Here is a 15,654-nt window from a genome sequence, read left to right as displayed (position 1 = left end):
TGATGCCAATAATTGCTTCCGAAACTTCGCTGCGCTCACATTTCTCCGTGGCCGAAACGAACAATTGGGAAATGAGTGGATCACAACAAATTTTTACTCACAACCCAGGGGAATACCCAGCATTTAAAATTAAAGGCGTTTAAACTACTTTACATGGTAAAGGAATTTTTTTTAAGGTACAGTTTGAATAACAGTAGCATTCAGTCATGATGTAGCAAACAGTGGGAAGTGTATATCATAGTCTGGTTACCAACAGCCTGTCACCTGGAAAACAAGCCAATCTGAAAATTTACAGCAAAGTTCCCCACTAGTACATATAACCAACAATTGCCCTGAAACTTTAAAGAAAAGTGCTAGCCCACGTCAATTAGTACTAGGTTTAATGCATTTTTTGATGATTCTGTGAATCTTGTTATAACCAAGTTCAACTGTATTTCCATGAAGTATAAAAGTTTATTCAACAGAGATTACTATTAAGAGAAGGAATTATAAATTAGAAAAACGAATACAAATGCCATTATTCTTGAAATATATCTACAACTGGAACCATTGCACCACTGGTCAAAATCACAGAAACAATACGTAACATCATCCCAGTACTCTCTAGAGTGGAGAAATAAATTTCAGTATATATATAATTATTTAAGATAAATTAAAGAGAATTCATCTATAACTTATTCATAAAAACAGTTCATAACCTTAAATTATTTATAAATGGTAAAATTTCACTACAGTTGCATAAAAAAAATGGACCATTTTGGGAATTTTTAATTCAAAATTTAATTATAATTACCACGTTCAATTTTGCATACATTCAAATTCTGCATCCTTTGTTTCAGTGGCACCATGTGATAGCTTAACTTTGTACTTCAGATTCATCAAATCTCTTTACTATGCTCCTAACATTAGTTTACAAGCAAATATATATGCATTTGGTTTTGCTCTTAGTAAGCCAAACACAACCCATGAGGACCCCCAGTAGACCACGTAATCCACAACACCTTTCCAGGCTACTAGACGTCTCAATATAAATAGGGCAAGAATCATTTTCATCTCTGCTTGTAGCTGCTGTTAATCTATTATTCTGTACCCCCCCAAACACTGCCACAGTAGCATCAGCAAATGTTCTTGTAACCTTTCTACTTAAGTGTATCCCATCCCTTTTTTGACAGATTACATATATAGCCAGGGCATTTGTGATTTGTGTTACCATCTTGCCTTAGTATTTCAATACTTCTTTTCTTTCAACTTAAAAGTTGAAAGAGAAGAAAAAGAAGTATACTCTCAACTACCATTGCAGGTCCTGAAATATGGTACCTAGTATACTAGTGGTGACCACCCAGGAGGCCACATTATATCAAGGAGCTAGGTATATTCTTGCCATGTGTACGCCATATCCAAAAATTTCATTACTTCATACACATCCTCCCCACTTTTTCTTACTACTGAATACATCATGAATAGTCATACTAAAAAAGCTAATTTATCTGCAAAAAGATCTAAATCTCCCAAACATTTCCTCATTAATTTCACAAATATATGTGGTCTCAATTGCAATCTCAGTGTTGTCCATTTCCACTTGAAATCTGTCAAGCCCCACTTACTTTTTCTGACAGAATCCCTATTACCACTGATAATTGGGATTTTGTCAGAAACAGTGGTTGATTCAACCACTGTTCATCTCAGTTATCCTAATTATTCACTGTACTGCCACTCCTGCCCACCTCCGTAGCCAAGTGGGCAGGAGTGGCAGTGCATAGCACACGCTTCTTGATTAGACCGGGGTTCGAGCCCGTGACCACCAAATATGGAGGATGCGGAAAGGTCAGGAAATGACCACTGCATATCTCTAGAGCAATATGGCTTTAGCTGCTAATGCTCCTAAAAAAAACCAAAACCAAATATGTTGTCTGCTCTGATATTCCCTTTTTGAGATTTAGTAATTTGGAATCTCCTCTTTTCGATCTTCTCTGTCTTAAAATCTCTCTATCCCATTGTCAAATTCATCTGTTGCCTCTCTCGTTCTCTCAACTCCACTAATTACTTGGAACCCTTTGACTTCCTTTCTTTGAAACAGGACTTTCTCAAGTCCAACTTTCCTAACAAGTGAGGTAAGTTTTCCTTGGTGATTTTAATTTTCACAACTCCAGCTGGCTTCCATTTCTAGTCACACGGACCCAACTGGTCGAGATGTTGAGACTTTTACAATTACTAATGACCTCGCTCAGATTGTACATTTACCTACCTGGACACCAGATAATCTTAACCACACAGCCAACAGTCTTGATCTTTTGTTCGTGAACAACCCTTCCAAGCACATGGTTGAGGTGAGTGGTCCTATAGGCACCTCAGATCACAACTTGGTGAGTCTCTTGTTGCCATTCTCAACTTCATGTTGTTTGGCATTACAAGAATGCAAAATGGGATGATCTGCAAGATTTCTCTTCTTTTCCTTTGTTGGATTTCTGTTTTAAATCTCCTAATGTCAACGTTTGCTCAGATAATGTTAGTGAAATTATTCTTTATTCCACCTTAAAATCTTGTCCTTTCTGTAAACCTTAGGTTTCCAATAAATATACTAAGGCTTATCAAGATAAGAATGGAATGTTGCCGACTGGGCTAGCCGGGTGGGTAAAGTGCCAACCCAAAGGTCACAGGTTCGAATCCTGCCTCGGGCTTGGATCAAAGTACTGCAAAAACCTTGGGAGGTGCATTATGGCCACAGAAGCCGATGCAGCAACAACTACCAAAAAAAAAAAAAAAAAAAAGATAAGAATGTTGCATATTGCAACTGTCTTGTATCCAAATCTCCAGGTTCATTTTCTGCCAACACAAAAGCTTGCTACAACTGCAAGGCAGTTGTAGCAAGCTTTTGTGTTGGCAGAAAATGAACCTTCTGTGGTCCTGTCAAAAGCATGTCAGAAGAATTTTGAACAGATGGCTTTTGGCGTCAAGAAAGAATCAAATCCCAATGGTATTTTTTCACTTGTTTTCAAACCCGGACCTAATCTTATTCCTGTTCTCTGTCATCATTTTACACTTTCTTATTCCAGTGGTGTTTTTCCTTCCAATTGCAAATTTGCTCATATCCAACCAGTTCCTAAAAAGGGTGACAAATCCCCTGCATGCAATTATTGTCCCATTGCACTTACTTCTACTCTTTCTAAAGTAATGGAGAAATCCATTAACCGCCAACTCCTAAAATATCTGGAAACCTTCTATCTGATCAATGATCACCAGTATATATTCTGCCAGTGTCGATCAACTAGTGATAGATCTTCTGCTCCTATGCTTATCTTCAACGACAATCAGATTTCCAGGCAAGATTAAGTCTCCCTTACTGATTATCCTGACTTCTAATCTCTTTCCACATAAGCGTATCACAAATATTGCTTCCTCTACATCTAAAAAACTGGGATTTCTCTTTTGGTATCAGTGTTACATTTTTTCTAAACAGCTACTCACCTGTACAAATCTCAAATCCATCCTACCAAGGAATATTGTTTCTACATTTGGGGTGGTACCCCCACACCCTCTCTCTCTCAGGCTTCTAGATTCCATTCAAAAGGCAGTTAAGTTAATTAATGACCCATCTCTTAAGTCTCTCTCCACTCTGTCTCATAGACTTTCTGTTTCTGTTGCATGCCTTCTCTATAGATACTTCCATGGATGCTGTTCTTCTGAATTGGCTTCAATAATTCCATCCCCTCTCAGCTAGTTAACATCCTTTTACTGTCCAACTTCAAAATCACAGAATCAACTTTGCTTCCTCATTCATTTCTGAAAATTAAAACCTACAGGAATTTAAGTCTGATGTCAATAAGTATCTTCTTTCATCTTCTCAACCTTCAACCCATGCACGGTACTAAGTACTATAGGTTCTAATAACTTTTGTGTTTGTGGTTTTCATTAAAAAAAAAAAAAAAATTCAAGGTTTAGTTTAATTTAATACAATCTTTTTTAATTTTTATTCTTTTTAAGAGCATGTAAAGAAACATTGAAGGTGTCAAAAATGCAAGTGTAATACTTAAGTGAGCAGGTTTTAAACTTATATGTAAGTTGAAACCTGTACTCCATAAACAGTTTAAAAACAGCTAAAAAATAGTCATATACCAAAATATTAATAAAAATGTTAAAAATGCCTCTGAAATTTCCCTTCTGAAATAAGAATCCAGTCATAATACGTTACAAATATGGACCATGAATAAAATTACTGTATTAGAATATAAATATACTGGTATAAAGTGCTCTTTGCAGCTGGTTCCTTTGAAAGCACTACAACAGACTTACCATATATGAAATGGTAACTAATGGAAAATATAAATGCTGAATATGTGAGATAACTTACCAATATGCATATAATTCTAAAATATAATAAAATTCAACATAACAAACTTAAAAATTTCCATTTACCGTTTTAATTCCAGTTGAGATATGTGATTCTCAACATACACAGCTAACTTTGGTTGTACAGCTGCTGGTCTACAGCCCTCATATCTGTCTGCTGGAATGTTTTTCTTTTGACCCTCAAGATTGGATAAACAGTCCCTAGTAATAAATTTTTCCGCTAAACAAATAGAAATTATCAGTTTCATCAGTAAAGATTATGCATGCATAGACCAAGCAAAATTTATTAATGATGTACAAAATTAAACATATTATACCATGGAAAACTAATTGGTACTCAGTACAATAAATACAGAATGTTTTATATCAGGGATGGGTAACCTTTATAAATAGTGGGACAAATAAAATGTCTGTGAGGTACATGTGGGCCAAATTTTTTTTTTAGCTTTCCACGATTTTTAGGATTATTAAAATGGTGTATAATAAAAAAATTGTCATAACCAGTTTTGTTATTTATTGTAATAATAATACATACACGCACATATTAATTTCATTAATAAGAAAAATGAAACACAAATTCAAGATAAAATTACAAAAATACAATTATAATAACATTAATTTAAAAAAAAAATGTTCTTGTTTATACTCCACAGCATGACCACCGGTCAGTGGAGTTTACAATAAATCGTCAATACAAATTGTTAATCATATTTAGCAGTCACAGGCTTGAACCCTGGTCCACTCAAACAGCACGTGCTACTGCACTCTTTCTCCTGACCACTCAGTTACGTCAAGCCAGTAACAAAAATTGCAATATTTTATTTTTATAATATTTAATGAGAGATTTGATACTATTTATTTTTATCCGTGAATCAATATCTAGATCGATATTTGGCTTAGCAATGCACAGTATTTTCTAAATTTACGTCAGAAATTCCATTAAATCAAAAATATATATAATAAATGCGAGCTGTTTATTATATATATTTTGAAAACGACCGCGGTCCAGAGGTTATCCACCCCTGTTTCCTATATTGTAGGAGCCACCAAGTGGTAAGTAATTATTTTAGTTTTGCATTTTTCTAAATTCCCTTAATTTGGGGGGGGGGGTAACATTTAAAAAAAAATTAATCCCACGTTATGGGATTTTGCACTTTTCACATTCTGTAATACATAAGCAAGTATTCTATAATAAAAGAAAATAAAAATTTTATCATATTGTGTTACACTTTTACAAATATGAACTACAAATAAAACTACTATAATCGGTAACCCCATACTAGGAATCTAAATATGCTAGTTCCTGGTTCTTTCAAGTTATATAAGTACTGGATAATAAAGCTTTTACTATTTCAATTAAAGAATATTCTTTACTCATAAAATAAAATTATCATGATGAATTACAGTTTAAAAATAATCAGCAGATGTATCTGATGAGCAATTATATAATATATAATGCAGTACTATAAGTATCCAAGCACTAGAAGTAGTGGGAACTATAAGTAATTTACCAAAAGAAATGTTTATATTCCAGGAGAGCCAAATGGTTATTTAGATGCTAATATGCTTTATAAATCATAATAATTGAATTGCATTTGAGTACGAGGTTATGCATGTGTTGGACAAGAATTTTATTGAACAATTAGACTTTACACCAGCCAGTATTCAAATAAACAAATTCCAATCCTGCAACTAAAACACTTTATTTACAATAAAATAAAATAAAATACAAGCGTATAAAATGAAATTAAATGAAATAAAATAAAATATATAGTAGTCTAAAATTGATATGATTTAATTTACAATAAAATGCAAAAATATATATAAAAAATAATATAAAATATGATGATAAAAGCGATAAAAACAGTTAATAAAATAAAATACCGTAACAACTGTAGCTTTCGGAGATAGCAATCTCCTTTCTCAACAGCATATTTCTGCTGTGTGGCACATCCTTAAATAGCAGATCCACGGCACGCATCACATGGTTCCTCGGGAATATGGCTGGAATTTCCCATTTATGCACCAGAACTGGAAATGGCTCGGGAGCGCGCTAGCTGAAACCGTTCATCTCGCCCAAGAACAAATTAATGGAATTGCTAGCTGCCCCAATACGTAAACTCTCAAGCTATTTACGGTCCCAGAACCCCTGTGCATGATCCATGATGACAGCATCCTCCGGGGAGATTTGATGTTGCTTCTCCCAGAAGTGTTCTGCCACGGATCATGCACAGGGGTTCTGGGACCGTAAATAGCTTGAGAGTTTACATATTGGGGCAGCTAGCAATTCCATTAATAGAGACAAGGGTGTACACTTACATCCCCTCTTTGAAACCGTTGTTCTTGGGGGAGATGAACGGTTTCAGCTAGCGCGATCTCGAGCCATTTCTGGTTCCGATGCATAAATGGGAAATTCCAGCCATATTCCCGAGGAACCATGTGACGAGTGCCGTGGATCTGCTATTTAAGGATGTGCCACACAGCAGAAATATGCTGTTGAGAAAGGAGATCGCTATCTCCGAAAGCTACAGTTGTTACGGTATTTTATTTTAGTAACTGTTTTTATCACTTTTATCATCGTATTTTATATTATTTTTTATATATATTTTTGCATTTTATTGTAAATTAAATCACATCAGTTTTAGACTACTATATATTTTATTATATTTTATTTTATTTCATTTAATTTCATTTTATTTTATTGTAAATAGTGTTTTAGTTGCAGGATTGGAATTTGTTTATTTGAATACCGGCTGGTGTAAAGTCTAATTGTTCAATAGAATTGTCCCAGCCTTGTAGGCCTATTTGGGGACAAGATTTTGCAAATGCTAAGTTTTTTTTATAAATATTTAGCTGTTTTATTGACTTAACTGTCATATTAAACATGCTTACAAGTTAGTGCAAATGCATCAGATCTGCTCGCAGCTAACTACTAAATAGTTATAAGATTGGCATCATTATGTATATCTCATATTCAGTAGTTAGCTATTTAGTAGTTAGAACGTAGTTTTTTAGTACGTAGAAAAGTGTGCAAGGGGGTGGGCAAGCAAAGCGAGCAGGGGGCGAAGCCCCCTAGTACATATTAAAATAATTGTTTAATATTTTTATTGGATACAGCAAAAACAACAAATCAAATTCTTATTCTTCAATTAAGATTACAAAACAATAAAAAATGAACAATTACAAAACAAAACAATTAATGAGAAGGATAAGCCTGGATAATCGATAATATTTGGATGCAATATTTGCTAATCTCATGTTATCTTCTGGATCAAGTCTGGAATGCTGTTGTTTTTATAGCTGTTAATTTTGAGAAACAAATGTCACATAAATATATAGACCCGAAAGGCATCCGATCTTTGTATCGCCATTTTCGATAATTTTGGATACTCATCTCGAAGAGAAAGCCAAAATTTTTCACAAGTAGTCTTGAAACGAGCACACAATGCTTTGTCAGATGACAGGTCGATGAGATCTTCCTTTTTGCTCAATGGTAATTTTGGGACATGAAGAAATTTCAAAAGCAAAGGGACCACGAATCCAATACATTTTTTTCTGGAGATGCATAATCATTTGGAAAAATTCTTAATTAGAATTGTTAGGTGGGTGGCAATGACATCCCTAAATTATAAAATGTCAGTATTATTGCTATTAACAAAATCAGAAAAACATGGGAACATTTCAGTATTATTTTGCTCAAATTCAGTTTTCCAAAGTTAAGTTTATTCAAAAAGGTAATTAAGTTTTCCAAGCCATTTTTAATTGTAAACAAATGAGCAAGGTTCTGATCTGTATCTGAAAAAAAAAAAAAAAACAAAACTTCATGTTTGAGGCCAAAATGACGTCGCAACCCACTGGGCAACCACCTCACTTTTGTATATAAAAGAAGCGTTTCCCATTTCATTACAAAGTCTCCTTTTTTTTTTTTTTTTTTTTTTTTTTTACGAACACCCCAAACACGAGAGGTATTAGAACCTATAGTACTTAGTACCATGCTTGGATTGGAGGTTGAGAAGACAAAAGAAGATATTTGTTGACATTAGATTTGAACTTCTGTAGACTGTAATTTTCAGGAAATATGTATGAAAGAAATGGCAGTTGAATGAATAAATGAGGAAGATGAAAAGTTGGTTCTGAGTTTGAAGTTGGAAAGTAAATGGATGTTGGCTGGTGGCGCATGTTTGGACTGTTTTGAAAGAGAGAGAGGGAATTATAGAAGCCAATTCAGAAGAACAGTGCCTATGGCAGTATCTGTAGAAAAGCCATGCAGCAGAAACAGTAAGTCTATGAGACAGCAAGTGGAGAGACTGTTAGAGAGGAGTCATTAATTAACCTAACTGCCCTCTTCTGAATGGAATCTAGAAGGCTGTGAGAGGTTTTGGGGGCACTGCCCCAGATGTGGGAACAATATTCCATGATAGGGCAGATTTAAGCTTCTACTTTAAATAAAGTTGATTACATTTACTACAACTTTCAAAACTTTGTACAAATTAGTTTGCATTTCCTTTGCTATTAATACTTCCTTATGTATAATGCAATGATTAAAAAGACAGGAATAACTTGGTTTTGCGAAATGTTTGCAGCGAGTCTGGATTAGTTGACAAAGAAAAGGCTACAGACTGGTTGTGTTCTGTACAGTCCATCCTTCAAAAATATGAGGAAAAGGATATTTTTAATCTTGAAAAGACAGATTTAGTTTATAATTTTCTGTCAAACAAAACATTTGCTGTTTGAGAAAAGTCTTGTCGTGGTGGAAAATTAAGTAAAAAAAAAGACTCACTTTCTGTTATACTGCAATAATTAAAGACCAACACCAGCCAAATATATTTGGTGCAATTTCCTTTACTTTGCCATTTAAACATTTATTTTCTCCTATTAATGCAGCCATCAGAACAAATTGCAACACCGTTGTTCCACATTAGATTGTTTGAAAGAAAATATAACATCAAAAATCTTCTGGCCTGTTGTTCTTCCAAAGCTTTGCAAAATAGAAAAAATCCTCCAAAATACCCCCCCCCCCCACTCATAGCAGTATCCAACATATACAATAAGTTGAGCAAGGTTTGAAATATCGTGGATTCATCTAACTGTATTGCAAAAATTGGACTTTCTCTCAATTGATTTAATAAATTGAATTTTATGTTGTCTGATAACCGTAATACGCCTCGAAACTGTGTCTCTAGACAGAAGAATGGTTTTTAAATCGTTGCTGTACTTTTCTCCATGCATAGAAATAATTTTTATTGCAGCATGGAGAATACATCGAATTACGAAGTAGGATAAAGCTTGCATGGAACCAGGGCCGACGGAACACAGTAAGCCTGATAAGCAGGGCATAGGGGCGCCAATGTCCTGAGGTGCCGAAATTCAAAATTTTTATTATAATAATATTTAATAAAAGTATCTCAAGGGTGCCAAATAATTTTAGCCTAGGGGTGCAAAAAACACTAGCGCTGCACCTGTGTGCAACACACTTGCTATGTATATTTACTGCACATTCACACCTCTGGCCTTTAGGCAATACAGTACAGTCAATTTGAGAATTTGTGCTGTAGGAAGCACAAATTAACAGCTAAAAGGGATTACCATAAGGGATTAATTTAGTACTGAGAAGTAGCACTAGTCAGCTGCTTTTTGTGTGTCCATAGCCAGTGAGCAAATTAAGGCATATTCCCGACGTAGTGGGCAATAGGGTTCATTCGTATCTCAGACTTAGTTCGAATAGCAAGGTCTCTACACCTACGGTATTGAAAAAGTAATTTTAATAACAGGTTTTTAGCTTTTATGTACACAAAAAATAAATTTATTTAAAAATTTCCGTGGCCCCTTTAATTTATCCCACGACCTCCAGAGGGGTCATGCCCCACAGTTTGCACACCACTGGGTCAGGTTAAAAAAATCTGCTTATAAGTTCTCAAATGGCATACTTGTTAGAAGGTCAGTTATCCCGAAGTCAGTTATCTGGAATAATTTGAAAGGCTGATTTTCCTTCTTCTTTGTTTCTTATTAATGGTAGCATTTGAAACAAATGTTTATTATGCTACGAGAGTATTTTTTTCTGTTTTTTTACATCACATATCTGGCAAAATGTTGGGTTAGGACTAATGGGTTTTCTCGGAAACCATGAGTGATAGAGTTTAGTCACTCGCTTCCGTGAACCCAATTTTCCACAACCTATTTTATTCTCTTCATTTCATATTATGTTTAGTTAAGCTCCAGATTCGGTAAGAATAATATTGGTCCAAAACTGTGTGATTTATTATTTTTCTCAGTTCTTTTAACGGTAAAATGTCAACAAAAAGAAACAGCACTGAAATGGGCTGAAAACCAGGAAGAATGCGATGTAATCAAATCGATATTAAGGAACTTGAGAGATTTCACAGGGAAAAAAAAAAAAAAAAAGTCACAACAAACAAAACAAAAAACAATCAAACATTATTTTAAAAAAATACTTTCTAAATTTTTTTCCACATAAAATTTGCAGTAAAATACCTATTCGAATATACAATAGAGCGTCAGTTATCCGGAATAATTGATGTATCTGGCTATCTCTTCCGGATAATTGAACTGGAACATTTTTCCAGTAAGATTAAATAAGTTTAATAAATAGTAAGGTAAGATTAAATAAATTTAACCTTACAATTAAATTAAATAATTAAGATTAATTAAATAAAAAAAAATTATAAATTAATCTCGTAAAACAGAAAAATCCATCCAGGCATTTTTATGATTTTCATACAAAGCAGGAAAATTAGAAATATTTTTAAATGCTCTCGGTTTTTTTGTGACTTACCGATAACGAACAAGGACAATCTGTGCATCCCAATGACATTTGCACACACACAGCAATTGTAACTTGCTCTTTTCTCATCTTAAAACTTGGTGCCGGCATTTTTCTTTTAGTGGCTAGGATTTTTCTCAGTAATGCTTTCCATAATAAGCCCGTCTCATCAACGTTATAAACGTTTTCTTTCTCGTAATTTGCTTAACTGAAGCGAACTCACTTTTAAAGGACACTGATGCCGATTCATCTGCAGAAAGTTTCTCGCTTTGAATATCTAATTCTCGTATATCATATCTCAGTTTAAAGTTTTTCAGCCAACCTGTGCTTGCCTTAAAATCTTCATTACCTCTTAATTTTTAATTAAAATCCAATGCTTTTCACACAACATTGGGCAAGACACTGGTTCACCTAAACTTCACTTCTGAAGAAACTACAAATAAAGTGCACTCTTTAAAATGGCATTTTCAGGTTTCGACATCGTCTTTTCCCTGCTAGATCCTCCTTCACTATCCATAATCGACACAAATTCTGTTATAGCATTGGAATTTTTCTTGATGTAGTAAATTGTTGAAGTCCACATTAAACTCTTTGGAGAGATTTCCTAAATTTTCACCTTTTCTAATTCTATTAATTTCCGTTTTTTGTTGCTATATTAAAACTACACGTTTTCTTTTCATTTTCACATTTTACTGTAAAAATTGAGAAAAATAATAAATCACACAGTTTCGGGCCGATATTATTCTTACCAAATCTGGACCTAAACTAATCTGAAATTCACTCATGGTTTCCGAGAAAACCCAGTAGTCTGTGATATTTTTCTAAAGCACATTTCTGAAGGTCACAGAATTCTAGAGGTTATAACCATAAAACAATAAAAACAATTTGCAGTTTACGGTTTACTGGGCTTTTTGTTTGTACAAGCTGTTATAAACAGATAGTAAACTTGAGCTTTTGCTTATTATAATCAAAATTCAATTTGTAAACATGATCAGTATAACCATCGCTTACTGTACAACCAGTTAATAAAAAAAGAAGAAAGATCAGCCTTCAAATTATTCTGGATAACTCACTTCCAGATAACCGACGTTCTACTGTACATACATATGTAAATGTGTGAATTTTTTATGTAATAAGTTAATATTATTATTATTATTTTTAATTAAATAAATTCATTTTTTCACACTATTTAAAGTCTTTTTCTTTTACCTTAATACATTATAACAGAATTTATTTAATTTTACCTTATGTTCGATTATCCGGAAAATTTTGCTATCCGGAAGTGGCCTGAGATATTCCGGATAACTGACGCTCTGCTGTACATAATCTCTCCCCCCTTCAGAACAATTATGGCATAAAAAAAAATTTCCAATATGTTGAAAAAATTTCAGTAGTAATGTTGCTTATTTTGATAAAAAAAGGTTCAACAAGATTTCAACAACCATTACACATTCACTTCTGGTGAAATTATAACATTTTGGAGAATAAGTAGTTATTCACTTCTTGTTTCCATGCACATGGAAGAAAAACCCTATACCTCTTCCTCAGAATGGCTATCTACAGCCCTCCGAAAAAAGCCTTTACAGAAAACTAGCCCCAAGTCCATGTTTCAAAACCAGCTATTGGCAGTTGCATTACAAACGTTCAGAAATTGGAATCAAATCTAAATGAAATGGAATAAATTTGATTTTGTCAATACCCAAAAAATCTCATGATATTCAATAATCATCAGGGAATATAAGCATTTAGCCAAAATTTATCCTGTAAATATAACTCTGATTACAAATGTAAAAGTTTAAAACTAAACACGAGGATCTGCAATGCACTGTGTAGAATAGTTCATAGCAAAACACTGATTGTACAGATGACTTTACTCTCTCACAATTGGCAAATAAAAATGAAAGTATTTGTTTGTTTCTTACTAAAATTATTTTGATGAAATTTAAATTGTATAAACTGTTTCTCCTTTTTATTATAAATCGCTTGAGCATTAACTTCTTTTCACTAGCCTGAAGGTTTCCCTTTAAACTTTTGCCACATGTTGCCATAATTTCATTTCAGGAGAACCAAATAAATACCTTTAAATCTTTCAATATATCAACATTAAATGTTGAGAATGTCTTTATTTGCATTAATCCATTAGCGCCTGGTGTACTCATATGGAAACACTAATTCAAAATGTCATTATTATTTTGAAACTGTCGCAATTCCACGAAATATTTCTCTATATTGTTTATCTATAAATATCAGGAAATGATTCATGTACCACCGTCAGCATCAGATGTCTTTCAGTACCAATCTTGTAACCATTGCAAGAGGCCAATTTATTTTTCCAGTGACTCATGGAAGTTACATCAAATTTTTTTTTAATTCTTTGTTTTACAAACAAATTTAGAGACACAATATATGCTGTTAAGTATGAACCAAATTTCATTTATTACATTTTTTCTAGTTATTTTTTTTGTTTATATCTTACCGTTAGGCATTACTGTATATAAGTTTTATTTTTGTTTATAGTAAATCATAAACCGGGTGATAATGGAACCGAAGATTTTTATGGCAAGAAGAAATACACCAGACTTGAGGAAGCTATTGAAGACGTTGCAAATAAAGAATCTAATAATAATGAGTTTTTTGAAATTTGCATATTACCTCCAAATTTGGACATGTTGACAGATTGTGAAGAGTTCAATGAAGATGTTTTATGGGACCTTAATTCATTTCCAAAAGAAATTCCTGGTTCTATGGAAATTTCATTTGAAAATACCAAAGATATTTTATCCCTGGAAAATGATGATGTTCTGAAAGATAAAAGTGGTAATGGTGCAACGGTATATCTTTCGAAAAAGAAAAATGGCTGAAGAGACAACCAGAATATGCATCTTTCCAAACAAATTAACTTTGTTTTACAAGTGAGTTAGATAATGTGAAAAATGACTTAAAAGATTTGTCTCCACCCAAAATATTCGAAAAACTTTTTAGTTATGAAATCATAGACTTTATATGCAAACAAACGATAATGTACAATTGACAAAAACACAATCATGAATTTACTATCGGCAACAAAGAAAGGAGAAGTGTTATTGCAATACTGCTTTTGACAGGATATCACAACATTCCACAAGAAAGAATGTATTTGTCGCTGGACGAGGACATGGGTGTCTCATGCATTTATAATGCCATGTCAAGAGATCGATATCTAGAAATAAAGAGATTTGTACAGCTGGCCAATAATGATGAAATTGGAAATTGTCAAGGTCGAGTGTACAAAATTAGGCCAATAATGAATATGCTCATAAAACAATTTTGCCAGTGGAGTTTTCTTCACAAGGATCTGTCAGTGGTGAAGTTCAGCGAGGTTCGGTTACAAAATTTGGATGGTAAGTAGTTCAAAAGGTATTGCTACGCTTTTGACGTCTATTGCGGAAATCCAACTAAAGAAACAAAATATGAAGAGTATACCTGTAGGTGCAAGAGTGGTTATTGATTTATTGGAACATGTACCAGATCCATCAAAAATAAGAAAATAAGAGCTACAGAAACTGTAAGGGACAATCAAGTTCAACACTGTGCTATTATGACATCTAAAGAAATGAAAAAAATGGAACGAGGTACTTATGACTAAAGGTTTGATGTCATCAATTGCATATTATGTATAAAATGGAAAGATAACAACGTATGTTCTTCTTTTACCAATTATGATTTTGTTGAACCATTACAATATGTAAAACTTTGGTGAAAAACTGCAAAAGCTAAGATCAGTGCAGAACGACCTGCATCATTTGCATCGTACAATAGTGGAATGGGTAGCGTAGATACCTGTCACCAATGTATATCTTTGTACAGGATAGCAATAAGAGGCAAGAAATGGTGCTGGGTCCTGTTTACATACATGTTAGATATGACCATCACTAATGTGTGGAAGTTTCACCAAATGACAGCAGAGATAAAAATGAATATCTGATTTTCATTGAGACATCGTACGAAGTTATCTGAAAGATGCTGCATCAACAAGAAGCAAAAAGAAGTGAAAAGCTGGAAGTTCCATGAAAATTAGTGAAGGCCATTACTTTCCAGAAAAACTTGATATACGATTAAAATGTGTTTGTCTTATGAAAGCTAGGTGATCATGTAACAATTGTCTGAAAAAAATGTGCATTGAAAAAGGCTGCTTAGGAAAATACCACTTGTCTGCCTAACATCCTCATTTGAGGATGCCTGTTTTTCTAAAAAAATAAATATATTTTCTTTGAAATTTTGGTATTGTTTGTTTCCTTGACTTATAATCTCACTATAATATTGAGCAAAATGAGTTTTGATAGGTAGTTTTTTCATAGGCGTTAATGAGTTAACAAACCCAAATTCATTATCCATAGCTTTTGTGAACTTAAACAGCTGATCTAAAAAAAAAAAAAAAAAAAAAACTTCAATACACTATGACTAGCATAACTCCATAACTTTTTTCAATGCGTCTACCTCTAAGTGCTAACAACAATGCAACGGTTCGGTTGAATAAATGTGAACAT

The 15,654-nt window shown here is 33.5% G+C and overlaps 1 protein-coding gene across 1 annotated transcript in view; it reads right to left on the bottom strand.

Moving 5' to 3' along the window:
- Positions 1–473: 473 nt before the first annotated feature.
- crim (QVR superfamily protein crim) overlaps positions 474–15,654 on the bottom strand; it is a 29,415-nt gene continuing 14,234 nt past the window's right edge. The window contains exons 3-4 of the mRNA XM_090385922.1: positions 4,414–4,567; positions 474–603 (exon numbers count right to left, since the gene is read on the bottom strand). Of these exons, the coding sequence (XP_090242048.1) occupies positions 474–603; positions 4,414–4,567 (284 nt within the window). The remainder of the gene's footprint in view (positions 604–4,413; positions 4,568–15,654) is intronic.

This window comes from Mastigoproctus giganteus, chromosome 12 (genome assembly GCF_048544385.1).
Source record: "Mastigoproctus giganteus isolate SK-2022 chromosome 12, ASM4854438v1, whole genome shotgun sequence".
In the NCBI taxonomy this organism is placed as follows: domain Eukaryota; kingdom Metazoa; phylum Arthropoda; class Arachnida; order Uropygi; family Thelyphonidae; genus Mastigoproctus; species Mastigoproctus giganteus.
The sequence above is the reverse complement of the archived record's forward strand: the minus strand, read 5'-3'. Positions and strand labels throughout refer to the sequence as shown.